Below are 27449 nucleotides of genomic sequence, written 5' to 3' on the forward strand. Positions count from 1 at the left end.
GCACAGGTGAGCATCAGAGACCTGAGCACGGGACTCGCCCAAGGTCACGCGGGAGGCGGGACTCATCCCGCCGCCCCTCCTCTCAGCTGCGCAGGGTCTGCTCGCTCGGCTCCAAGGCTGGGACGCCCTGGGAGGAAAACTCTTCTCCGGCATGCACTTCCCATAAAAGATAGAAGCCTGGCAGGGGGCTCAGCCTCTTCAGACTTTACCCCCGCGTCGGTCAAACGAGCCAACAAGTGCCTCAACACAGTCCCCGACGACTCGCCGTGCTCGCCAGGGGCCTGGCGTCCCGCCTAGGCTCGCGTTCCCCCCTCCCCCTCCCCGGTGCTCACCTGCGCCACGCCGCAGCCCAGGTCGTCCTTATGAGCGTCCGGAGGGACGATAGTCCGGGGCGAGAGGCCTGGGTGCAAGAAGTGAACCATGGCGAGCCCCGCCGGAGAGGCGTCGAGGAGAGAGCGGCCGTCGAGCGGGCCCGGATCCCGCGAGAGGTGGTCTCGACCGGCACCGGAAAGCAGCTGAACAGCGCCCGCTCGGCGGGCAGGCACTCTGCGCTCTTGCGGAAGGTTTGGGCTTTTGTAAAGCACTCGTCCGCCGCAGACCCCGCCCCCAGGACGGCCTTCCCCACCCACACCGGGCCGACCACCCCTCCACGCCTTGAGGGCCCAACAGCCGTTCTTCCGCCTTTTTGACGCTCCAGAGACCAACCTTAGGCCTTCCGAACCACTCGCCCAACTCCTACACATCCCTCTGAGACCGTCTCCCTCCAACCGACACCATAGGGCTAGGTACCACATTCTTGTTGCCGGTCAAAGGCATGGCCATGGACCAGCTCTGTGGAGTCGGGAAATAGAATGTGGTGGGCCCTCCGTGTCCCCAGGGACATTGGTTTCAGGATCCACCGTATGCAAATCCTCTGAAACTGAAGTACCTTATATAAAATGGTGTAACATTTGCATATAACCTAGGCACCTTGTCCACTATACTTCAAATCACCTCTAGAGTGCTTATACTAATACAATGTAAATGCTGTGTAAATAGCGGCTGGTACTGGCAAATTCAACTTTTGCTTTTTGAAATTTTATGGAATTTTTTTCCTGAACATCTTCCATAGCGGTTGAATCCAGGGATGGAGAGCCCGTGGATAAGGAGGGCTGATTGTATACATTTTTTAATTACTTATGGCTGTGTTGGGTCCTCGTTGCTGGGCACAGGCTTTCTCTAGTTGCGGCGAGCGGGGGCTACTCATTGCGGTGGCTTCTCGTTGCGGAGCACGGGCTCTAGGGCATGCAGGCTTCAGTAGTTGTGGCACACGGGCTCAGTAGTTGTGGCTCACAGGCTCTAGAGCACAGTCTCAGTAGTTTTGGCGCACAGGCTTAGTTGCTCCGCAGCACGAGGTATCCTCCCAGTCCAGGGATCGAACCTGTGTCCCCTGCATTGGCAGCGCAGGCGGATTCTTAACCACTGCACCACCAGGGAAGCCCCTACATTTTGAAATCTATTTTTTAAAGTCCTTTCTCCTACACATCTGGCAACAGTACCTCTCTTATATCAGACCTCTGTTTCACCTTCTACTGACATTGGATGAATCAAATATCAAAACCACTTCTGATCTAGTAAGTACACAAACTGAACTGCTCAGCTTTCTTGTGACCTAAAAAGTATGGAGAAGACCCTTCTAACCTGCTGCAAGAAAGAAACCCTGAGAGAGTAGTGAATTAGTACACTTTAGCTAATTTAAGAGAAAATATGTCTTGGAAAAGGATAGTTATTGAGAGTAGGGGGCTTGGATTTGAATCCTGCTTTGGAATGCCTGCTCAGCCACCTACTAACTTGTGAACCTTGGACAAGGTTTTTAATTTCTCTGAAGCTCAACTTCCCCATCAGTAAAATGGGATGAGAATGCCTTATCTCACAGGGTTAATATAAGGATTAAATAAGATAATGTATGTAGGGAGTTCCCTGGTGGTCTAGTGGTTAGGATTCCACGCTTTCACTGCCATGGTCCAGGTTCAATCCCTGGTAGGGGAACTGAAATCCCTCAGCTGCACGACAAAAAAAAAATAGAAAAAAAAAGATTATGTAAAACACATGAAAATGAGTAATGAAACAAGTCCTTGATAAGTGGATTCAAATGTTAAAGTTATTTTTCAAGTTCAAATAACTGCAAAATGCTTTCCTTTCACATTTATTCTTTTATTTAATCCTCATACAAATAGAAATCCCAGGCCTTAGGTATCTCCATTTTACCCACAGAGAAACTGAACTACCTGAGGGATTGAACAGACAAGTTAAATTTTACCTACCTGATGCGCGGAAAACCTGGGAGTCAAAGTTGAGTTTTCTAAATCCAAATCCAATCAATGTTCTTTTTTAAATTTAATTTTTATTTTAGATTGGACTATAGTTGATTTACAATGTTGTGTTAGTTTCAGGTATACTTTTTTAAATTTAATTTTTATTTTATATTAGAGTACATTAAATGGACTATTTCCTAACTTCTATCAACTCTCCAACACCTCTTCCCCCAACCATACTGTCAGTTTCCTCTTTCACTGAAAAAAGAAAAGAATCAAAAAGAATATTCCAAGCTACCCCCATCACATCTACCCACCTACCAGTACAGGCTCTCTGTCTTTGCATTCCGTCCTATTACTATGAACTATTTATACCCTTATCTAAGGCCAACTCTGGACTTGTGCAATAGATCTCATCTTCCCTTGCTTAGTCAAAGACATCATCCAGCAACATCCTTTCTCCTGAATTATCATTTTTCCCCCTCCTTCTTGGATCATTCCCACCAGCTGATATTTTTCCCATAATTAAAATAAAAACAAAAAAACACTTCTTTTGACCTAATTTCCCTTTCAGGTATTGCCCTCACATCTCTTCCATCCTTTAGAGCAAAACTTATCCAAAATGTGGTCTGCACTTGCTGTCTCCAATTTTTCTCTTACCATTTTCTTTCACCTCTGCTACTCTACTAACCGTTCTTGTCAACTTCAAAGTTGCTAAATTCAGTTGTCACTCCTCTCTCATCTTATTTGTTCAGCAGCATTTGACCCAAGTGACCCATTTGACCCATGCCACGGAGCAACTAAGCTCACGCGCCACAACTACTGAGCCTGCACTCTAGAGCCTGCGAGCCACAACTACTGAAGCCCACGCACCTAGAGCCTGTGCTCTGCACCAAAGAGAAGCCACCACAATGAGAAGCCCGCACACCACAACGAAGAGTAGCCCCCACTCGCTGCAACTAAAGAAAGCCCACACACAGCAACAAAGACCCAATGCAGCCAAAAATAAATTTAAAAAAAAATTAGGTACTGAAATTGTTTCAGTTCTAGAAATGTACCTTTGCACATTCATTGTTGTCCATGCCACCTCCCCCTACTAAGTAATTCCTATTAATCCTTCTGATCTCACTGAGATGTCACTTCCTTTAGAGAGCCTTCACTGACATGCCCCACCCTTTTCCTGAAAACTCTGAATAGGTAGGGGAAGGATAGTGCAGAAACATAGAAATTGGGAAGTTTCAAGAAATTAAACTTCTGAAATGAAATTAGGAAACCAGAGTCAAGATTTCTTTAAATCGTGATTGGATATCTTTAAGGACTTTGTAAAATTTCTTTAGCTTTGTTGGCATGAAGTATAGGGGAAAGGTCATGAGCTCTGATGTCAAAAAAGCCTGAATTCAGATTCCATCTCCACCTTACCTTTGGGTAGTTACTTAACCTATGAGCCTCAGTTTCCTCTTCTGGAAAGTGAGCTAAATAAAGAATAATACCAAACTTGCAGAATTTCAAAAACTAAGAGATTGTCTAACACCCCATGTGTTATTTTTGTGTTCTCAAGTAGACAGGATGATTTCTAAGGGTCATTTGAAGCTCTGTGACTTTGATCAAGTCTTTATCTCTTTCTGGGCATCAGAAACACAAAGACTAGCTACTAAGTCTTTGTCTTATCTATGTCTGTAGATTCGGTTTATTTCTTCTACTGTAGTGATCAGCAGTAAAACCTGTATTATCATAGAAAGAGCCTGCTTAGGAAACAAAGAAACTGGAACCACAGAGGAGTACAAATCATCAATGGCCCTAAAGAAAAGGTTGCCTCTATTTAGGGAGGGGCAGCCTAGAGTTCAGAGAGCGCCCTCTTGACTAGTCTCCTTCTTTACTAACTTAATTAGTAAAAGGTAACACACTGAAGTAGTGAACTTGAAGAAAGAGAAACCACTCCTGGGGAACCAAATTAACTACGGAAATGGTTCCCTAAGGCTGATCCAAAGACTCTTGTCTTTATCACAGGTGGGCATCAAAATGAGTAAAATAAGGACAAGTGATACATATAAAACTACATGCATCCATTTAAAGTACTGTCCTTTATTCTGACATTATGTCTTCCTATTTATTGGTTTTAACGATTTTTTTTTTTTTTTAATGAACTTACTGTGAACCCTGTTGGGAGGAAAAACTCCTCTACCAACTTAGGTCCGATTGTTGGAAGTGGAAGGAGACCTGTAAATTAGCTGAGAACAGATAAACCAGAGAAAAATTTGTTACACACAGTGGAATATCCTACGTAGAAAGTAACTCCTCGTACAGCTATGGAGAAAGGTTTACATCCTGGCTTAGTAAGACAAGGGAGTTGGTTTAGGGCTTCAAAGGATGGAAAGTTATGAGTGTTGTTTGTACAATTATTTGGAGATGTCCTGATGCCCAAGGTCAGTGCCTCTCTGATTGGAGACCTCCCTAGAAATGGGGTTTGTGGCAGCTGACTCTCCTGAAGCTCTATACTAGTTAGATAAGCCATGTTCAGATGTTTTCACATTGAAGTAACCTCTATCTCTATCAGTTTCATGGGTTGTTGGTCTCGTTAGCCCCATTATTTGGGGGAGGAAATTTTCTCCCCAAATTTGTAAAATCTTATGTTTTACTGTAGGAGCCACTACAATAATGACACTGAGGGCCCGTGAGGTTGAAAATCATAAACTTGGAAAGCTGTCAATGGTCTCCATTCTCTGAGACAGGCCAAAAGTGTGCATGGGAACGGCCTTAATGGTTAAATTGGATTTGGGATTGTCCTTAATGGTAAAATTGGTTTTTCCCCTTTATAGCACAGTGATTAAGAGCATAGATTTCAGAGTCTGACAGATCCAAGTCTCATGTGTGACTCTGAAACCTAATAACTTGTGACCTTGACAAAGTTATTTAATACCTCACAATTTCCTTATCCATAAAATGTAATGATTACCTTTTTTTTTTTTTTTTTGCGGTACGCAGGCCTCTCACTGCTGTGGCCTCTCCCGTTGCGGAGCACAGGCTCTGGATGCGCAGGCTCAGCGGCCATGGCTCACGGGCCCAGCTGCTCCGTGGCATGTGGGATCTTCCCAGACCGGGGCACAAACCCGTGTCCCCTGCATTGGCAGGCGGACTATCAACCACTGTGCCACCAGGGAAGCCCATGATTACCTTCTTTACAAGGCTGTTGCAAGGCTTAGTTGAAAAAATATACATTAAAAAAAAGTGCTTAGCATAGTGCTTGCCTCGATGTATTTTCTGACTGCATTGGAATGTACTGAATAACTAATGCTATTTGAAATTGTAGACCCCTTACAATAGAATTTGGCGCATAGTGGTAATTGATTGACCCCCAAATCCTAAACTATAGTTGATCTGTTCCCATAGGTCTTGAAAAGAGAAGACTCTAAATCCATTGCTAGTACCCACAAACAATAATGTGGTTTATTTCATGAACCAGTTTCAGAGGGCTTTTGATTATACATTTGTCTTTTTATTCAAAGACATCACTACTGAGATTGTACAAAGCAGCAAACATTCTTCAGAGTGGGGACGCTGGTGTTAAAACAGTATCTAGGTTTAATCTACAAATTCCTCTACTTACTATCTGTGTGATGTGAGGCAACTCATTTGACCTCACTAGGCTTCCCCTCATTTGTAAAACAGGGGATAATTATCTTCCCTTACAAGATGTTTGAGGGTTAAATACAGCACTTGACTCATTACTCATAATATATCCAGTTTCGAAAGGGCTTTATTTAAGACTGAATTGATGAGACCAAGAATAAGGTAGAAAATGTGTTTGGTAACTCCTTAATCTCCGCATTCAAACATGACAATCACACTCTAGATATGTCATTGAAAATAGTTCCTTTTTTTTTTTTTTTGCGGTACGCGGGCCTCTCACTGTTGTGGCCTCCCCCGTTGCGGAGCACAGGCTCCGGACGCGCAGGCTCAGCGGCCATGACTCACGGGCCCAGCCGCTCCGCGGCATGTGGGATCTTCCCGGACCGGGGCACGAACCCGCGTCCCCTGCATCGGCAGGCGGACTCTCAACCACTGTGCCACCAGGGAAGCCCCAAAACAGTTCCTTTTGTAATGTGTTTTTATGTAAAGTAACAGGAGAGCTGAGGGCTTTTTTGTTGTTTTTTTGTTCTTAGCTCTTATTGCCTCATCACAGTCTAGGAGAGACACTCTCTAGTGACAGTCCTTGACTGAGTTATTGCAAGATGATTTTAAACAGCTGTCATACTGAATGCACAGGAGTAAGCCATTCATCTGCAACATCTGGTCACTGGTATCATTTCCCCAAACCTGCTGTGAAGTCTGGTTTCTGGAAGCCAAGGGCTCAGTCAATACGCCCACCCTATGACTTGCTCTTTTATAGGCTGAATTTTCAGACTGCATTAGAATCTTAAATTATAAAAAGACAAAAATGATTAATGTGAGTGCTCATGGTTTCTGCCATTCACCTACTCTTCTCAATGTGAGGAGTTATGCAGTTACTCAGAGCTGTGCACTGGAGTCTTATGATGCAGATTAAGAATGGGGAATAGAAGATGGAAAGATAATCAGGAGGAAAGGAAGAAATTTAAATTTAGCCAAGAGACTGGGTTGATCTACATAATAAAAACTGTGAGAAAGGGTGGGGGAGGGGAAGAATGTTGGAAGGTTTGAGTTTGTCTTTTTGAAGATAGGCTATAGACAACACAGCTCAACAACTTGTTTGGTTAAATATTGGCCAAAGGTATTTATCTTCCTCAGTATGTATGGCCCATAGTAATACCATGTTAGTATTGAGTGAATTATTGGAGACAATAAAAGGTTAAGAAAAGCTGGGCTTCCCTAGTGGCACAGTGGTTAAGAATCCGCCTGCCAATGCAGGGGACATGGGTTCAAGCCCTGGTCCAGGAATATCCCACATGCCGCAAAGCAACTAAGCCCGTGCGCCACAACTACTGAGCCTGTGCTCTAGAGCCCGCGAGCCACAACTACTGAGCCCACACGCCACATCTACTGAAGCCTGTGCACTCTAGAGCCCGTGCTCTGCAACAAGAGAAGCCACCGCAGTGAGAAGCCCGCGCACCGCAACGAAGAGTAGCCCCTGCTCGTGGCAACTAGAGAAAGCCCGCGCACAGCAACGAAGACCCAACACAGCCAAAACTAATAAATAAATAAACAAAAATAATAAATAAAATAAATTTTTAAGCTAATATTATAAAAATTATAATAAAACTACTATTAAAAACCCTATCACTAACACATCTAATCTCATGTTTGTGTATTAGTGAAGCATTAGTATTTGTAGTGATCATTCATTAACAATTCTATAGCATCTAAACACTAATGCTGCCCTACACCATCTGTAAGGATGGTCAACTTCCACTTCTGACCATCTGGCGCACATTCTTTTCTGTACCATTCATTTGATGTTTAATCACATATTCCCTAAGAGCTAAGCAATCTCATGCGATTATGCAATAATAGGGGGAGAGGGGGCCCATTGGATTGTAAATTTGGAAATAAGAATTGTAATGCAGAGTCTGTTACTGACTTGCTGTGTGATTTGGGCAAGGTCATTTTACCTATGACTTAGTTTCTTCAACTATAAAAATGACGTTTCTGAAACTAAAGTCACTAAGAATTCTTCCTGGTCATGGGGTTCTTATATTATACTTTGTTTTTTGGTAACCTCCCTCACTAAATGCACGCATACAATATATATTATATCAGTTAATTATCTCAATAGTTGTGTGAATGACTGTCAACCTAGATATGCTCTCTAGGAACTGTTCTTGGGCTGTCTGATGGGTGCCCAGTCTGGATTAGGTATAGTCTCTGTGGCTTTATAACAAGTACCGTGGACTGGTCTGTAATACAGTGTTATGTAGTATTTATCTGTTTATTTGACACTTCCTCTTCTCCACAAAACTGTTAAGTTCTCTGAAGGATTTATAAATTATGCAAGTTCCAACACATAAATAGTACCCACTGGCCTTTTCCAGAAAGCAACTGTTACAAACCGATGACCAAGGAATCTGAATCTTGAAGCATTAGTTTTAAATTTTAAAGCAAATGCCCAGAATAAATGTAGACAAGACACACTTTACATAAAATTTGTAACATTTATTTAGGCCAAAAAAAAAAAAAATCCCCAAAACAAAAATCTGTATACACAACAGTAATACCTAAGTGATGTCCTGATTTAAAACACCATGATTCATGTACAGGACACTCCCATTCATCTGGCCACAGTAAGAAGAGTGCCTTCAGTCCAGACAATTGACAGCCTTTGAAATGTATACACATTACACTTTCCAATGAATTTTTCATATCCTTTAAAAGGAGTTAAACTCTTCCATCAGAATTCAAGCAAAAGATAGCTTTTTCCATACTCACAAGTCAGTGAGAATTTGACAGCGGGAATTCTACAAAAGTCAGGGATTTAAAAATTTTATTCTGTCTGAAAGTATAAATCTTGACATAACATCCTCCCATTTTTAAATGCTCTCAAGAATTTCCTGCTTTTATGAAAGTATGTCTCAGCTTTCATTAGCAAAGTAGTTTCTTGCTTCTAAGCTGATTAAAGTAAGCTTAAAAGAACCCAATTTGAACAATTTTCCAAAATAAGTTCAAAATTAAGCACATATTATTAATGAACTACATTTATGATTTCTCATAATTTGATAAATTTGGATTTTCTAAATATTCTCGATAGCCATTCTATCTAGCTATGCAGTTAGGTTGTGCTGTCCAAAGGAGCTTTGCTTCATCCAGAGAAACGAGAAATAGCATTGATTTTCCCACAATTTACCCAAAAAAAATTGGGGGAGGGGAGAAACAGGCAGAGAAAGTTCTCTCTCAGGCTATCAATCAGTTAACATAAGAATGTCTTAGGTTAAGATTTGGAAACCAAAGAATGCATAATTAGGAGTGTACATGTCACACAAAATCTATGAAATACTAAAAAAAGATAAAGCAGTTACTCATTTAAAGCACACTCAGCAAAATTTCCTATCATACCGCTATTTTCATCACTGGATGAAGTCTGGATTTGCATTATTACTTAAATAAACAATTCGTGAGTTAATACAAAAAATGAAAAATGTGTCAATACAAAGCAAATGGTAAAATTTAAATATCCAATATCCGCACAATCATTTGAAACTGCTACAATGGATTTGAGAGGGAAACCATAAGTTTGCAAACCTCTCTGTAAGCTATCTCGGAACACTACTCTGAAGCCCTAGCCATATAAAGCCCCCAAATAAGTAACATACAGATGAAACTGCCCACGTCAGCCAACAGTATGAAATTGCCTTTAACTTACACCTTCAGTTTAATAATACTGTTTATCTCAAGATAAAAGTTGCACAATAACCAAATAATGTAAACAGACCATTAGAGGGCAGGAGAGGGGTGGGTTTCAACATATACAACAAAGTAAGTTTATTTCCCTGGCTACTCATGACCTCTTTTCAACCTTGGGTATTGCTGCACCTTGTTCTATGGGGGGACAGGGTGGGGTGTCAGGCATTTTAAAGCACTAAGCCAAAACCACGGTTCATTAATCGATTCTACCCTAATTTAGCACATAATGAACCATAATAAAATATGTTTTCATCAAAATGTGCTCCAAAGGTCTAGATGATGGCCCAATACTATCTTGAGCATGGCATAATTTAAAATATAGCCAAATGAAAGTGACTGGGGAGAAAAAGGGCCAACTCAAAAGGTCCCACTAGCAAGATCAACTTCCTAGGCTGGATATACAGCACCGATATTTTAAAACATGAATCCTTGATTCTTTGGAAGCTTGCAAACAAAAGATATCATGAAATTAAATTCCCATAGTTGCTTTGTGGGATTCACCTCTACCTTGGGTAATTCACTTAAATTGACTAGTGCCACTAAACGGCATTTCTGTCCAAGGGTGAGGAGCGGCAATATTTAAGGTCAATTCCTGGATCTGTGAGTCTGATATGACTTTTTTAATTCTCAACTAAGATCAGTAACCACTGAGTCCTTGGCCAGAGAGTAAATTAACCCCTTATTACTACTTGATTTGATTTACGTTCCTTTTCAACTGCAGAAGGAAAAAATGATTTTTTAGAGTATAAAGAGAACAGCAAAACTTACTTGATGGAAAGAATGAGATACCCTAATTATTTTTGCTTTAATTTCAGACTGTTCTTGTTTTACTCAATAAATTTACACATGCGTCCTTATAGTTTAAAAAGTCTAATTCCATTTCCCATTTCCTTTAGTAGATCTATTTCCTTTTTCCTTTAGTAGATCTAAACCTTGCTGTTGCTTGTGGACTGATGTAGTGATAATTTGCAATATCTGAGCACACCAATGATTTGAGCAATGAGTGGTTCAATCCTAGTCTAAATTGTGCTTGAAACAGCACCTCTAAGCCACTGAAGAGGTAACCCTTGAAGGCACCAAGTTCTGTTACATTCTAGTGTACAAATGCAAACGGGAGGCCTAATAGATTCTTTCTGTAGAGACAGGCCAGTTACACCTCATAATTTCAATTTATATATATATATATATACATGTATATATACATATACATATATACTGTATTATAGCCAGATTCAAGACCTTATAGACAATTCAGTGCCATAATTAGATACACAATTTTAAGAGCTATCCCAACCACAAAGGCACTAAATTTTTTATATATTTGGGATGTGCCTAATTATTTTGCTTTTAAGATTCAAAAGTATCTGGCCATTACCAGTGCTCAAAGTAGCAAATTTCAATTTCAATTTCAATATATTTGAGTCTTCATCTATCAACAAGTTATTCTGAGTAATGAAGGGATTTATTGTTTTCCATACATTTTTAGCCATTTTTGAAAACAATTCATAAAGACAAAAACCTAGGATTAGCCTAGAAGGAACGTGTACTTTTGTCTTGAATAGGATACAATAGAAACTTGAAGCCAAACTTCTCAAATAGGCTTTTCCTTAACTACTACACAAGCTAGAAGACCTAGAAATGCTCTACATAGCTAGCGACTCCAAGCTTTTGTAGGCCATCCTATTTTCTACATTTTGCCTTAGATATTTAAAACCCAGAAAAAGGGGGAAATTTTTAAAAGAATTTTCCATTTCCTCTGAAATAGAAATAATCTGTGAAAATTTATCTCACACCTATAAACATTCCTTAAACTGGTTAAGTCAGAATTAACCCATAATTTAATATGGTTTTTAATGATTCTAAATATCTATTTTCATTTAGTTTAAGTTTTCACTCCTGTGAAGGAGTACCAAATAATTCAAGTATGACTACTGTGATAGTGGTATGAAATGTGTATGTCAAAAATATTATCAGCATACTAATGAGCCAGCTCCTTTCTAAATAAAAATGCTTCTGAATAATCACCATGATTTTAAACGTATTACTTAAAATCTCTATTGAAAACATTTTGGCCATCTATGAAAAAGATGCAGTCATCTAAGACTGCAGGTTAACTTTATTCACAAACTAAAATTTAAGGTGGATACTCTGGTTTCTCTTCAGATCGTATAAATCTTTTGCCTTTTTTTTTGTTTAATGAAAAATAACTCTCTTAGTGACTTGCTGCCTCCCAACTGCCATTATTGACAACTGATTCTTTACTGTAACAACTCTCTTAAAGGAAAGGCAACTGTCTAAAAAATAACCCATCACAAAATATTTCCTTTTATGCACTGCAACTAGAATCATTACATTTAACAGTAGTCTAATTCTTCTTGTTTATTTTTGGCAGTGAGATGTGGATATCCTTCCCCAACATGAAAATATTAAGATACATGTAGTCTGAAAGAAAAGAAAATTAACTTCTCATGGCAAAATCTACTGTTGTTAATTGTATTTTAAGTGAGCAGGTAATACCATGTGTAGTCTCTATTCCACTGAACAAAATGACTTTGAAATAGAGGTAAAAGGATGGTCTGTTTGAGGAAGAGACGATTTTTGTAAAATTCACATTTTCACAACAATATGACATAAAGAAATTCAGACAGTTAATCTTTAATGCAGAATGCTGTAATATTTTAAACTGTGGTGCTTGGGGAAATATTTCTAGAGAGTAACCAGCAGTCTGTGTAGGAAGCAGCAACCCTTGCCTCCAGGAATAAATATGAGGAACAAGCTACTGCGCAATGCCTCAGGAGGGGTGGGCCCCAGAAGATTAGCCAGTCCCAGTTTAAAAACTATATACCACAAGAGCAGACCTTTTCCCAGTTCCTAAACTCTATTTTCCCTTAGTAGTTTTTCTTTTTAATATATTTTCTGCCAGCCATCCGAGCACCAGCCAGTGAGTAGCTTTCACAAGGAGAGGACTCAGATTTCCATTCTTTCACACTAAGAAGGACATCTTATAAAAGATACACAGACAGAGAATAAAGGCATTTTATACAGAAGCAATATAAAATTTACAACTGAAGCAGTGCCAGAAATCAGGTTAACAGCTTATCTGAAGCTGCAAATTGACTGAAGGGACTTTAAGATCAGAAAAGTCTGGCCTAAGGGTCCGTGCAAACTTCCTCATAAAACTGTAGAATTTTAAGCACAAGTAAGTTCAAACACTGAAGGATGTGGAAATTTTCCTAAAAGGCAATGATCAAGGAAGAGACTCATCTGATAAGTTAAAAATCACAAGACAAATCAGAGACTGTTCACATGGGCAGTACTGTACATTATCAATCCCATACTCACTTTATGACTCTTGTTGTAGAAACCCCCAAAACATCAGAGAGGGTAAGATATTCCAAGTGAACCTATCACAAAAAGAATTTCTGTGATTCAATTATCCAATTACCTATAGCTATCAATTTAGTCTGGCCTGGGGCTGCTTTTTACAGGGAGGTGGTCTTCCATGGCGTACAATGTGTTTCTCTAAGCTGTCCAGGATGGCCACAGCAATCTGTTGGACATGAGGATCAGTCTGTTCATGTTCTTTGATGTTGTATAAATGCTGCAATCCTCCTTCCTCAATCAGCATGCTGCAATACCTTGAGGCTGAAAGAAAACAGGAGAAAGAGCTTTCCTTAAAAAACTTAATTTGTTTTTTTGTGGAATAATTTTTATTTTTTTGCTTAAATTTAAGCTGTTTTGTTATTGTTCACCAACATAAGTTAGAGTTTGAAAAACATCTCTGTAATGATGTTATGCCTACACTACAAGGCCCACACATAGATCATAGATAATACACATACCATTATATATATATATAATATATAATATATATAAAAATCATAACCATAAGACATAGACAATCTTCTTTGACCCCCAAATCATGAGTAAGATGGGTACTGTTACACTTTTATGCATTTCCTATGTTAAAAAAAAATTAGGGCTTCCCTTGGGGCACAGTGGTTAAGAATCCGCCGGCCAATGCAGCGGACACGGGTTCGAACCCTGGTCCAGGAAGATCCCACATGCCGCGGAGCAACTAAGCCCGCACGCCACAACTACTGAGCCTGTGCTCTAGAGCCCGTGAGCCACAACTACTGAGCCCACTCGCCTAGTGCCTGTGCTCTGCAACAAGAGAAGCCACCACAACGAGAAGCCCGTGCACCGCAATGAAGAGTAGCCCCCACTCGCTGCAACTAGAGAAAGCCTGCATGCAGCAACGAAGACCCAACACAGCCAAAACTAAATAAATAAATAAATATTTAATAGCAGTCATATTGTACATGCAGTATTATTTTCAAATATTTTTTTCCTTTTGCCTTTTTTTACACACGCTTTTTAAAGTTTATTTTTTTAGTTTTAGTCATATTTATTTAGTCATATATAAACTTTATAAAGTTTATTTTTTTAGTTTTAGTCATAAAGTCTAATTTACACACAATAAAACACACCTAATTTAATCTAGTTTTATGAGTTTTGCCAAACGTATACACTTGTGTAACCACCAACACAATCAGGATATGGAATATTTTCAACAACTAAAAAGTTTCCTTGTGCACCTTTGAAGTCAATCTCCCCTGTACCCCTCATCCCAGGTAACCACTGTTCTAATTTCTGTGATATAGACTTTTGCCTACAACTTCATATAAATGGACAGCATGTAACCTTTTGTGTCTGTCTACTTTTGCTCAGCATGATGTTTTCGAGATGTTTCCAAGTTGTTACCTGTATGTAATCTTTTTTTGTTGTTCTAAGCTGAGAAGTATTCCACTGCATTGAATACGTCACATGTTTTTGATGTTATTGTACTGATGGACATTTGTTGGATGTTCTCTCTCCCTGAGCATTTCATTACAATGACTAAAAATGCTATAATCATTCTTTCACAAGTTTTTTGGGAACTTTTCATTTCCTGGATCTTGAGAAGATACCAAAAATGATGGGCAAATGCTAAATGTATGTTTATTTTTCTTTTTTTATTTTATTCTTGATTTTTATTTTATTTTTTTATACAGCAGGTTCTTATTAGTTGTCAATTTTATATACATCAGTGTATACATGTCAATCCCAATCTCCCAATTCATCGCATGCCCATCCCCCCCCCACCACTTTCCCCCCTTGGTGTCCACACATTTGTTCTCTACATCTGTGTCTCAATTTCTGCCCTGCAAACCGGTTCATCTGTACCATTTTTCTAGGTTCCACACATATGCATTAATATACGATATTTGTTTTTCTCCTTCTGACTTACTTCACTCCGTATGACAGTCTCTAGATCCATCCATAAATGTATGTTTAACTTTATAAGAAATCACCAAATTGTTTTCTGAAATGGTTGTATAATTTTTCATTCCCATCAGCAATGAATGAGAAAGTTGCTTCATGTCCTCATCAACACTTGTCATTGTCCACCTTTTTGATTATAGGCAGCCTTCCTAGCAGGTGTAAAGTGGCTTACACCTCACTGTGGCTTTAATTTATATTTTCTAATAACTAATGATGCTGAACTTTTTTTTGGCCATCATGACAGTATCTTCATTTTTTTAATTTTATTTATTTATTTTTTTGGCAACGCCCTGTGGCATGTGGGATCTTAAGTCCCCCGACCAGGGATCAGACCTGTGCCCCGTGCAGGGGAAGCATGGAGTCTTAACCACTGGACCACCAGGGAAGTTCTGAACTTCTTTTAATGCTTATTGGCCATTTGTATATTTTCTTTGAAGATCCTTTGCCAATTTTTAAACTGGGTTATTTTCTTTTTTACTATTGTGTTTATATATTCTGAAAACAAATCTCTCATCAGGTATATAATTTGCAAATATTTTCAACCGTTCTGGGAGTCGTCTTTTCACTTTCTTGATGGTGTCCTTTAAAGCACAAAAGTTTTAAAATTTTTTATTAAATCCAATTAGACTAGTTTTCTTTTGTCACCTGCTTTTGGTGTCCTATATAAGAAATCACTGCTTAATCCAACATCATAAAGAGTTATACCTATGCTTTCTTTTAAAAGTTTTATATGCTTATGTATATGTAAATGTAGTTCTTATACTTAGGCCTGTAATCCATTTTTTGAGTTAATTTTTGTATATGGTATGAGGTAAGGGTCAAAGTTCTTTCTTTTACATGTGCCTACTCAGTTTTCCCAGCACCATTTCTTTAAAAACCTGTTCTTTCCCCACTGAATTGTCTTGGCACCCTTGTTAAAAATCAATTAACCACAGATGCATGGTTATTTTTGGACTCTCAATTCTATTGCATTGATCTATACAACTATCCTAATGATGTTGAGCATCTTTTCATGTGCTTATTTGCCATCTGTAAATCTTTGGTGAAAAGTCTGTTCAACTCTTTTGTCCATTTTCTTGTATTCTTTTCTTATCATTAAGTTTTGAGAGTACATGGTATATTTTGATCACAAACGCTTTATCAGACATGTGATTTGAAAATTTTGACCCAGTATGTGCATTGACTTTTCATTTTCTTGATAGTGTCTTTCAAAAAGCTGAAATCCTTAAGTTTGATTTGTTCATGTCCAATTTAGCAGGTTTTTCTTTTTCTTTTTTTTTTTTTGCTGCTCCGTGTGGCTTGCGGGATCTTAGTTCCCCAACCAGGGACTGAACCCGCGTGCCCTACAGTGGAAGTGTGGAGTCTTAACCAATGGACTGCCAGGGAAGTCCCTAGTTTTTTCTTTTGTAGATCATACGTTTGTGCATATTTAAGAATTTGATCTCAACAGATGCAGAAAAAGCTTTCGACAAAATTCAACACTCATGTATGACAAAAACCCTCCAGAAAGTAGGCATAGAGGGAACTTACCTCAACATAACAAAGGCCATATATTACAAACCCACAGCCAACATCATTCTCAATGGTGATAAACTGAAACCATTTCCACTAAGATCAGGAAGAAGACAAGGTTGCCCACTCTCACCACTATTACTCAACATAGTTTTGGAAGTTTTAGCCACAGCAATCAGAGAAGAAAAAGAAATAAGAGGAATCCAAATCGGAAAAGAAGAAGTAAAACTGTCACTGTTTGCACATGACATGACACTATACATAGAGAATCCTAAATATGCTACCAGAAAACTACTAGAGCTAATCAATGAATTTGGTAAAGCAGCAGGATACAAATTTAATGCACAGAAATCTCTGGCATTCCTATACACTAATGATGAAAAATCTGAAAGAGAAATTAAGGAAACACTCCCATTTACCATTGCAACAAAAAGAATAAAATACCTAGGAATAAACCTACCTAAGGAGACAAAAGACCTGTATACAGAAAACTATAAGACACTGATGAAAGAAATTAAAGATGACACAAACAGATGGAGAGATATACCATGTTCTTGGATTGGAAGAATCAACATTGTGAAAATGACTCTACTACCCAAAGCATTCTACAGATTCAATGCAATCCCTATCAAACTACCAATGGCATTTTTCATAGAACTAGAACAAAAATTTTCACAATTTGTATAGAAACACAAAAGACTCCGAATAGCCAAAGCAATCCTGAGAAAGAAAAACAGAGCTGGAGGAATCAGGCTCCTGAACTTCAGACTATACTGCAAAGCCACAGTAATCAAGACACTATGGTACTGGCACAAAAACAGAAATATAGATCAATGGAACAGGATAGAAAGCCCAGAGAGAAACCCACACACCTATGGTCACCTTATCTTTGATAAAGGAGGCAAGGATATACAATGGAGAAAAGACAGTCTCTTCAATAAGTGGTGCTGGGAAAACTGGACAGCTACATGCAAAAGAATGAAACTAGAACACTCCCTAACACCATACATAAAAATAAACTCAAAATGGATTAAAGACATAAATGTAAGGCCAGATACTATAAAACTCTTAGAGTAAAACATAGGCAGAACACTCTAAGACACAAATTACAGCAAGATCCTTTCTGACCCACCTCCTAGAGAAATGGAAGTAAAACCAAAAAAAACCAAATGGGACCTAATGAAACTTAAAAGCTTTTGCACAGCAAAGGAAACCATAAACAAGACGAAAAGACAACCCTCAGAATGGGAGAAAACATTTGCAAACAAAGCAACTGACAAAGGGTTAATCTCCAAAATATACAAGCAGCTCATGCAGCTCAGTATCAAAAAAAAAAAACAACCCAATCCAAAAATGGGCAGAAGATCTAAATAGACATTTCTCCAAAGAAGATATACAGATTGCCAACAAACACATGAAAGGATGCTCAACATCACTAATCATTAGAGAAATGCAAATCAAAACTACAATGAGGGGGCTTCCCTGGTGGCGCAGTGGTTTAGAGTCCGCCTGCCGATGCAGGGGACACGGGTGTGTGCCCCGGTCCGGGAGGACCCCACATGCCGCGGAGTGGCTGGGCCCGTGAGCCATGGCCGCTGAGCCTGCGCGTCCGGAGCCTGTGCTCCGCAACAGGAGAGGCCACAGCAGTGAGAGTCCTGCGTACTGCAAAAAAAAAAAACTACAATGAGGTATCACCTCCCACCAGTCAGAATGGCCATCATGAAAAAATCAACAAACAGTAAATGCTGGAAAGGGTGTGGAGTAAAGGGAACCCTCTTGCACTGTTGGTGGCAATGTAAATTGATAGAGCCACTATGGAGAACAGTATGGAGGTTCCTTAAAAAACTAAAATTAGAACTACCATACGACCCAGCAATCCCATTACTGGGCATTTGCCCTGAGAAAATCGTAATTCAAAAAGAGTCATGTACCACAATGCTCACTGCAGCTCTATTTACAATAGCCAGGACATGGAAGCAACCTAAGTGTCCATCGACAGATGAATGGATAAAGAAGATGTGGCACATATATACAATGGAATATTACTCAGCCATAAAAAGAAATGAAACTGAGTTATTTGTAGTGAGGTGGATGGACCCAGAGACTGTTATACAGAGTGAAGTAAGTCAGAAAGAAAAACAAATACCGTATGCTAAGACATATATATGGAATCTAAAAAAAAAAAAGTGGTTCTGAATAACCTAGGAGCAGGACAGGATAAAGACACAGACATAGAGAATGGACTTGAGGACATGGGGAGGGGGAAGGGTAAGCTGGGACGAAGTGAGAGAGTGGCACGGACATATATACACTACCAAATGTAAAAAAGATAGCTAGTGGGAAGCAGTTGCATAGCACAGGGATATCAACTCCATGCTTTGTCATGTCCATCTAGAGGGGTGAGATAGGTAGGTTAGGAGGGAGACGCAAGAGGGAGGAGATATAGGGATATATGTATATCTATAGCTGACTCACTTTGTTATACAGCAGAAACTAACACACCATTGTAAAGCAATTACACTCCAATACAGATGTTAAAAAAAAAAATCTGCCTAAGACAAGGTTACAAATATTTTGTCACATTTTCTTGTAGAAACTTTTAATAGTTTTTGGTTTCATATTTAGACTTATGATCCATTAAGAGTTAAATTTTTAAAAATTATTTATTTTGGCTGTGCCAAGTCTTAGGTGTGGCATGTAGGATCTTTGTTGTGGAATGAGGGATCTTTAGTTGTGGCATGTGGGCTTCTTAGTTGTGGTGTGTGGACTCTTAGTTGCAGCATGCATGCAGGATCTAGTTCTCCAACCAGGGACCAAACCTGGGCCCCCCGCACTGGGAGCTTGGAGTCTTAGCCAATGGATCACCAGGGAAGTCCCAAGAGTTAATTTTTTTATACAAAGTATGAATCAAAATTCTTTTTTTTTTTTTGCAGATAGAGATACACTTGATGCAGTACTGTTTGTTGCAAAGACTCTTATTTCTCTATTGAATTGCTTTGAACTTATATCAAAAACTAACTAACCAGGGGCTTCCCTGGTGGCACAGTGGTTGAGAGTCCGCCTGCCAATGCAGGGGACACGGGTTTGTGCCCCGGTCCGGGAAGATCCCGCATGCCGCAGAGCGGCTGGGCCCATGAGCCATGGCCGCTAGGCCTGCATGTCCTGAGCCTGTGCTCCGCAACGGGAGAGGCCACGACAGTGAGAGGCCCGCGTACCGCCTAAAAAAAAAAAAAAAAAAAAAAAAAAGCCAAAGTGTACAGAGAAAAAAAACCCTAACTAACCATATGTGTATAGGTCTGTTTCTGTACTCTCTATTCTGGTCCTTTGAACATTCTTTGTTTATGCTTATGCCTGGACTTCCAATTGGTGTCTGAAGTGAGGGCAGTTTTGTGGGACTGAGACCTTAACTTGTGGAATCTGACACTATCTCGAGGTAAATAGTGTCAGAATTGAACTAAATTTGTAGGACACCCAGTCAGTGTTGGCTGAGAAATGGAGAACTTTTAGGTGGGATGTGGAAAAAACACATATCAGAATTGGTGTCAGAAGTGGGATTTGCTATCCTGGTCCTGGCTTATGGAAACATGTGGTTAGGGAACAGAAAGGATAAAAAGGTGAGGGATAAGGAACCTCTGGTTTTTGGGTGGCTACTCCATGATGTGGAGTAGCAGCTGTGCTGCAATCAGTTACTAACACTAAAAGTTACCAATGGAATTTATTTTTTTATTTATTTATGTTTTTAAGAGTTTTGTTAAATGTTTTTTTTTTTTAATTTAATTTTATTTTTTTGCGGTACGGGGGCCTCTCCTGTTGCAGAGCACAGGCTCCGGATGCACAGGCTCAGTGGCCATGGCTCACGGGCCCAGCCGCTCCGCAGCATGTGGGATCTTCCCAGACCGGGGCACAAACCTGTGTCCCCTGCATCGGCAGGTGGACTCTCAACCACTGCACCACCAGGGAAGCCCAATATTTGTTTTTTTTAAAACAAATATTTATTTGGCTGCGCTGGGTCTTAGTTGCAGCAGGCATGCCCCTTAGTTGCGGCACGCAAACTCCCAGTTGCAGTATGCATGTGGGATCTAGTTGCCCAACCAGGGATCAAACCCGGGCCCCCTGCACTGGGAGCACGGAGTCTCAACCACTGCGCCACCAGGGAAGTCCCAACCAATGGAATTTAGAGATGACTCCAAACCTGACCTGCAATTGTTTTATCTAATCAAGGCAAAGATTGACAAAAGGCCAGGATTCCTTGGCTTGACTCCTTACTGGGGACTTAAAGCCTTTTGCACAAGAGTGGGTAACTTAGGAAGTGGAGAAGTTCCTGGTGAAGTCCTGATGTGGGCTACAATTAGAGAGTTTAAAAGAAAATGTAAGGATTGACAGGATTATGAAAGTTGAGAGTGTTTTTTTTTTTAATATTTATTTATTTATTTGGCTGTATGGAGTTTTAGTTGCGGCCCACGGGCTCTAGAGCCTGCGGGCTTAGTTGCCCTGAGGCATGTGGGATCTTAGTTTCCCGACCAGGGACCGAACCCACATCCCCTGCATTGGTAGGCAGACACTCAACCACTGGATCACCAGGAAAGTCCTGAAAACTGGAATGTTTAAACAGACTTTATGTAAAGAAGTTGTGTCTCCTTTGCCTCAATATTTTATGGAAATAAGTATTATGTCTGGCTGGGGAACACTCTCCTACCTAGTACTGTAAGACCAAAATCTGTGGATGACTACAGTTAGGAATATAAGGGTTAAAAGAATTAAGGTAAAAGTTTGTAGGAGAATTGGTATGGTTGAACAGACTTTATGTGAAGTGGTTACATTTCTTTTACCTGATGGTATTATGAGAATGAACATTTTATTGACTGGGAAATGTTTCCACTACCTAACATCATAAAACAGAAAGCATGTAAATCTACCTTTCAAGCAATGTTAATTGGGCATGCTAAATGGGAACCAGTAAGGTTGCCCAAGCCAATGCAATGTAGAATAGAAGCTGGAGTGCTGGTAGGGACAAATTCTCTGTGCCATAGCCCTATGTGAAGGACTGACTGGGGTTTATGGCAAAAGCCTGTGAGTGCCTACCAGAGATGATTACTGGGACTTTGGACTTGAGAATTTCCATCTGAGGGGCATTTACTACCTTGCTATTTGACATTAATTGAAGCTACCCTCATGACTGAAGGACAAAAAATGATCTTCAAACCTGAAATACCCAAGACGTTTTGAGTGATGTCAGAGAAACACTCTAATGGGGATGGCAGTGCCCAGAAGAGTTCCATGATAAAACAGAATTGGTTTATACAGATCGTGCTACCTGGAGAATGCAGGAGATACTCATGAGCAGGGAGCCTCTTTCTCCCTAGTCAGTCCCTAGGACTGACTTTGGAACTGCACAAGGAGCTGCCAGATTGTATAGTCACTTGGACAGTGCCCTATAAACAGCTCGCCAACAACCAACCAACAGCTGCTTGGTTTGTGGATAGCAGTTCCAAGGTAAACAGACAACATCCTGTTTGGAAGGCCACCATTCTGATTGAAAAAGGTAAAACCAAAACAGCTCTGTGGACTGAACTGCATGCTGTTTTCCCATCCTTTCCCAAGGATGAAATACTGAATAGTGGTAAAACCCTCTGTTTGGGTTTTTTCATGGGCAGTGGCCAATGGTCTAGCCGTGTAGGTGGATACAAGGGCAATGGAAATCTGGTCATTAAGGCAGGACATATCTGTGCCCATCAGAAGAACTCTCTTCCATGTTCAGAAGCTGACTGGAACTGACAAGCAGATATCCCAATGCGCTTGCTTGAGGTGGCCACCTGAGTCCATGAGATGAGTGGATATGGAGGAACTGCAGCAATGCAGAAATGGACTGAATCTAGACATATTCCTCTTGCATTTTAAGGCACAAAGCGCCAGAGTCAAGGAAAACGTTTTCTATCCCTACAATGTCCAACAATGGGCAGAGAGATATCCTCCTCAGAGTAATAGTTCGATACAGAATTGGAATGGGCAATTAAAACATTAGTTATCTAAAATCGGAGATGGGAGGGAGGGGGGAGATATAGGCCTGAAGGGCTAGCTTTCACACCTTCACGAGTATATGTATGCTCACACTCAATATGAGTGGAGCTAAAAGAATGTCCCCACTAGGGACTTCCCTGGTGGAGCAGTGGATAAGACTTTGCACTTCCAATGCAGGGGGCACGTGTTTGATCCCTGGTCAGGGAACTAGGTCCTACATGCATGCCACAACTAAGAGTTTGCATGCCACAACTAAGGAGCCCACATGCTGCAACTAAGAAGCCCTGGAGCCGCAACTAAGGAGCCCACATGCTGCAACCAAGGATCTGATGAGCTGCAATTAAGACCCAGCACAACTAGATAGATAGATAAATAGAACGTCCCCACTAGATATTCTCCTGTTTTTCTGGGGAACCTGGGGAAGAGGGAGTGGGAAAGGATGTTGATATGATTATGTAATTCTTGCTAAGGGAGGATACTGGTATAATGACTACACTTTTTTCTTCTTCTTCCCCATATCACAACGTTTTTTAATTCCCCTACCTGGTGCAGTGGTCACAGAACCAGGGCTGCAACTACAAATGCTGGAAGCAGGGATGATTCCTAAGCAAGAAATTGTAACTATGTTGTAAACTCTTTTTGTCAGGATTCCCAAGGGCCTAATGGGTTGGGTTATGCCTTAACTCCATCTGGCAAAATTGGGAATAACACTGAATGCAACTATATTGCCTCCTGGTAAAAACAGCCCGCTAGTTCTGCACCTATGTAATCTTACCCTATCTGAATGACAGCGGACTGAGGGGGAGACACTTGCTAGACTAGTATTGCTGTTGGCAATCTAGACCAACACAGTGGTCAAAATTAATGTCCCTTCCAAAGGTGGAAAAGTTTGAGTGTACATGAAGAGAAGGAGGATCAGGAGCTGAGGGTACAGGAATGAATAAATAGGCTATGTAATAAGAGAAATTCAATATGACATTAACACATTAAAAAAGGCTCAGAGCGGGGCCTCCCTGGTGGCGCAGTGGTTGAGAGTCCGCCTGCCGATGCAGGGGACACGGGTTCGTGCCCCGGTCCGGGAGGATCCCACATGCCGCGGAGCGGCTGGGCCCGTGAGCCATGGCCGCTGGGCCTGCGCATCCGGAGCCTGTGCTCTGCAGTGGGAGGGGCCACAGCAGTGAGAGGCCCGCGTAATGCAAAAAAAAAAAAAAGAGTCTCAGAGCAAGAGATGATATTATTTCTTAGTTAAAGAGCAATATATGGCTTCACCCTAAGACCACTTCTGCTTTTGGAGCCTTACAAAATCTACTGGAAGCCTGCAAACCTCAGTGGCCTTGCCCTGGGAGACATCCCACTCTGTCACCTCATTACCGTATGTCAAAAGGGGATCCTTATGAATGACAAAAGACACTCCTATCACTCAGGAAATTATAAAGGTTTGAGGAGTTCTGTGCTAGGAACCAGGAACAAAGACCAAATATAGTTCTTATTATATCTTCTGGTCTTTGATGACAGATCCCTTAAAACAAAATGATTGTAACAGTTAACAGATACTAGCACATTACTAGAGTCCCATTCAGTCATTAATGATTAGTCCAGTTTATCATATGAAAATGTCTCTCAGGGCAAGGAAGCATTCACCACGTTGGTGAATGCACTCACATGCCTGGATGATGGGACAGCCTAGTTCCATGGGGACAGAAGCTCCTGTGCTCAGAATCCTTCAGAACCCTGCCCTATGTATCTCTTAATCTGGCTGCTCATCTGCATCCTTTATAATAAACTGGTAAATATAAGTAAATGTTTCTCTGAGTTCTGTGAGCTGCTCTAGAAAATTAATTGAACCAGAGGAGGGGGGGTCGTGGGAACCTCAGATCTGCAGCTAGTCAGTCAGAAGCACAGGTAACAACATAAACTTGGGATTGGCATCTGAAGTGGGGACAGCAGTATTGTGGGATTGAGCCCTTAACCTGTGGGATCTGACACTATCTCCAGGGAGACAGTGTCAGAATTGAGTTAAATTTGTTGGACACCCAGTCAATGTCTGCTGAGAATTACAGAACTGCTTGATGAGGTATGGAAAAAACACACATTTGGAGCCACAAAACACCTGTCTTGATTACTGTAGCTCTACAGTATGTTTTGAAGTCAGGTAGTGTAACTCCTCCAATTTTGTTCTTCGTTTTTCTAAGTTGTTTCAATATTCTAGGTCCTTTGCATTTCTGTATGAATTTTAGAATCAGCCTGTGAATTTCTCTTCTGCTAAGACTGCTAAGATTTTGACTGGGACTATATAAATCTACAATACATTTGGAGAGAATTGCCATTTTAACAATAGTAAGTCTTCCAACTCATAAGTGCCGTCCTTCTATTTGGTTAGGCCTTCCCTAACGTCTCTCAGCAATGCCTTTGTTTTTCTCAGTGTACAGGTCTTGTACATCTTTGTCAGATATATCCCTAAGTATTTCATAGTTTTTGGTAAAACTGTAAATGTCATTTTTTCATTTATACTGGTTGCAGCTAGTATAAAGAAATGCATCTGATTTGTGTATATTGATCTTTTATCCTGGAACCTTGCTAAACTCACTTATTAAGTCTAGTTGCCCTCTTGTAGATTTCATGGGATTTTTCTACATAGATATCATGTCACCTGTGAATAAAAACAGTTTTCCTTCATTCTTTCCAATCTGGATGCCTTCTGTTTCTTTCCTGATCACACTGGACAGAACCTTCATTACAATGTTCAATAGCAGTGAGGTTGGACATCCTTGCCTTGTTCCTGATCTTAGAGGGGAAACAGTCACATTTAATTTTTCACTATTAATTTTGATGTTAGCTGTAGGATATCCTTAGATGCTCTTTCTGCATCTACTGAGATGATCAGATTGTTTTTCTTTCCTGGTCTGGTAATAGGATGAAACACATTGACTTTCAAATGTTAAACCAACTTTGCATTCCTGGAATAACCTCCTTGGTCCTTTTTATATACTGTTGGGTTCCATTTGTTAAAAAATTTTTAAGAATTTCCTCATCTATGCTCATGAGAGATATTGTTCAGTAATTTTCTTTTCTTATGTCTTTGCCTGGTATTGATATCAGGATAATTCTGGTGTTCTTGCTTTCTAATTTTTTTTAAACCAGCTTTCTTTCAGTTTGGATATTTTCTATTGCTGTGTATTCAATTTCACCAACCTTTTCTCATTTGTATCTACTCTTAAGCTCACCCAAATATTTTTCATGTCAAATTTTTATTTTTTTCCTCCTCTTAATTTCATGTTTTCTTTAAAATCTTGGATCATATCTATAAAAAAAGTTTGAAATTTCTTCCTGCTAATTCCATCATCACTACCATTTCTGGGTCTGTTTCAATTGTCTAATTTTTCTCCTGGTTATGGGTCATATTCTTCTGCTTCATCTCTCACCTAGCAACTCTTACCATATAACTAAACATGTTGTTGAGTGTATAGATTTTGTTGTCTTTTTTAACAGACTGCTTAGTTTTTCTCTGACAGACAGTTTACTTGCAGAGCAGCTTGATCATTTTAAGACTTGCTTTTAAGCTTCACAGGGTTGCCTTAGAGAAACCTTTAATTTAGGGCTAGTTTAATCTTTTCTGGCATCTGTAGTGAATGTCCTGGGTATTAAGTTCTTTCCACTGTTTGGAATTCGAATATTTTCTAACCTGTGTAAGCTCCATGTGTTGTTCAGTTAGAAGCTCCTTGGTATTTGTTCTTTTTCAGGCCTCAGGAAGTCTCACCCTAGGCATGCACAGCCTAAGACTCAAGAAACTCCTATGAAGATTTCTGAAGTTCTTTCTTAGAACAGTGTAAGTCTCATTCACCACTGTCATTGATTTCTAATATTGCCAAGCTCATTCTGAAAGTATAAATTTACTTCATAACTTAAGATTCTCTTTACACTGTATTTTTAAAAGTCTGTGTCCTTAAAAATCAAACACAATTTAGAAATGGCCTTCCTGTGCAAGGAGAATTTCACTTGAAAAAGAAAAACACAGTTCTCTTTTTGGTACATACGATTCTTGCTGCAGACATGCTGCATGGCCCAAACTGCCCATAGCTGGACTCCTGGTGTTGTGAAACAGCCAAGTAATGGGAAAAATGGATTAAAGGACCTAAACATTCAAAGAAAAGAATAAAAGTTACATCCTGTACTTAGTGTCATTTTCTAAAGCAATGATTCCTGAGCTTTTTGCTACAGAAATTTCATCCTGCTATTTTTAAACTATATAATATAAATGAGCTTCTGTAGAACATCTTTTCTTTGTCTTAGCCATTTGATAAACGAGTACATTCATACAAAAGTCTTGGTACAGAAGATGGAAGGCGATCAGAACAACATATTTTTTCTCAAAAGCACCTGTTGGTCTTGAAGATGCACATTTGAAGAATTGCAGACTTTGGTTTGGAAACTTAGATAAGGAGAAGTTAGTTGATAACTAACCAGAACAACACCATGACGGAGCTCTAGAGTTAGCCTTTCTATTTCTACAAGTCTTCTGCCCAAAAATGTACAGAACATAAGTGGGAATCAAAAGTGTTGGCAGCATCAGCATTTATAAAGTAGACAACAAAATAAATTGCAATAATAATATTTATGCAGCAATCTGGAATACTTCTGGTATATTAGTAACTTATCTATCAAGTCACCTAACTGTCATAAACAGAGTTAGAATCTAGTATGCCCTTCAGTAAATTATTATAAACTGTTTCCCTGAACAAATCAGGTGCTATTTCTAGTTCTCTAAATGTGTTCTCGTTTTAGACCTCCTTGCATTAATATTCTACCTAAAATCTTCTGTCTCTACTTAATTATCTCTCAAAACTCAGCTCACAATCTACTTCCTCTGGAAGCTTTTTACCATTTTCCAGTGCACGTTCAGAGCATTCTATGTACATAACTAGCATAGGA

The 27449-nt window shown here is 40.0% G+C and overlaps 2 protein-coding genes across 5 annotated transcripts in view; both read right to left on the bottom strand.

Annotated features, from left to right (window-relative positions):
• The window catches only part of ZYG11A (zyg-11 family member A, cell cycle regulator), a 58597-nt gene extending 58175 nt beyond the window's left edge, over positions 1-422 (bottom strand). Inside the window, exon 1 of the mRNA XM_027108515.1 lies at positions 333-422. Coding sequence (XP_026964316.1) covers positions 333-422 — 90 coding nt within the window. The remainder of the gene's footprint in view (positions 1-332) is intronic.
• Positions 423-12683: 12261 nt separating this feature from the next.
• Positions 12684-27449, bottom strand: part of ZYG11B (zyg-11 family member B, cell cycle regulator) — a 75802-nt gene continuing 61036 nt past the window's right edge. For 3 of the 4 annotated variants that reach the window (XM_027108520.1, XM_027108521.1, XM_027108523.1), the window contains 2 exons: positions 26555-26652; positions 12684-13310 (listed from right to left, as the gene is read on the bottom strand). In XM_027108520.1, coding sequence (XP_026964321.1) covers positions 13120-13310; positions 26555-26652 — 289 coding nt within the window. In that variant the 3' untranslated portion in view covers positions 12684-13119. The remainder of the gene's footprint in view (positions 13311-26554; positions 26653-27449) is intronic. The other variant, XM_027108524.1, reaches the window with a different exon arrangement.

The sequence above is a fragment of the Aethalodelphis obliquidens genome, unplaced genomic scaffold (assembly GCF_003676395.1).
Source record: "Aethalodelphis obliquidens isolate GAN/ISIS:26980383/991018 unplaced genomic scaffold, ASM367639v1 scaffold9, whole genome shotgun sequence".
In the NCBI taxonomy this organism is placed as follows: Eukaryota; Metazoa; Chordata; class Mammalia; order Artiodactyla; family Delphinidae; genus Aethalodelphis; species Aethalodelphis obliquidens.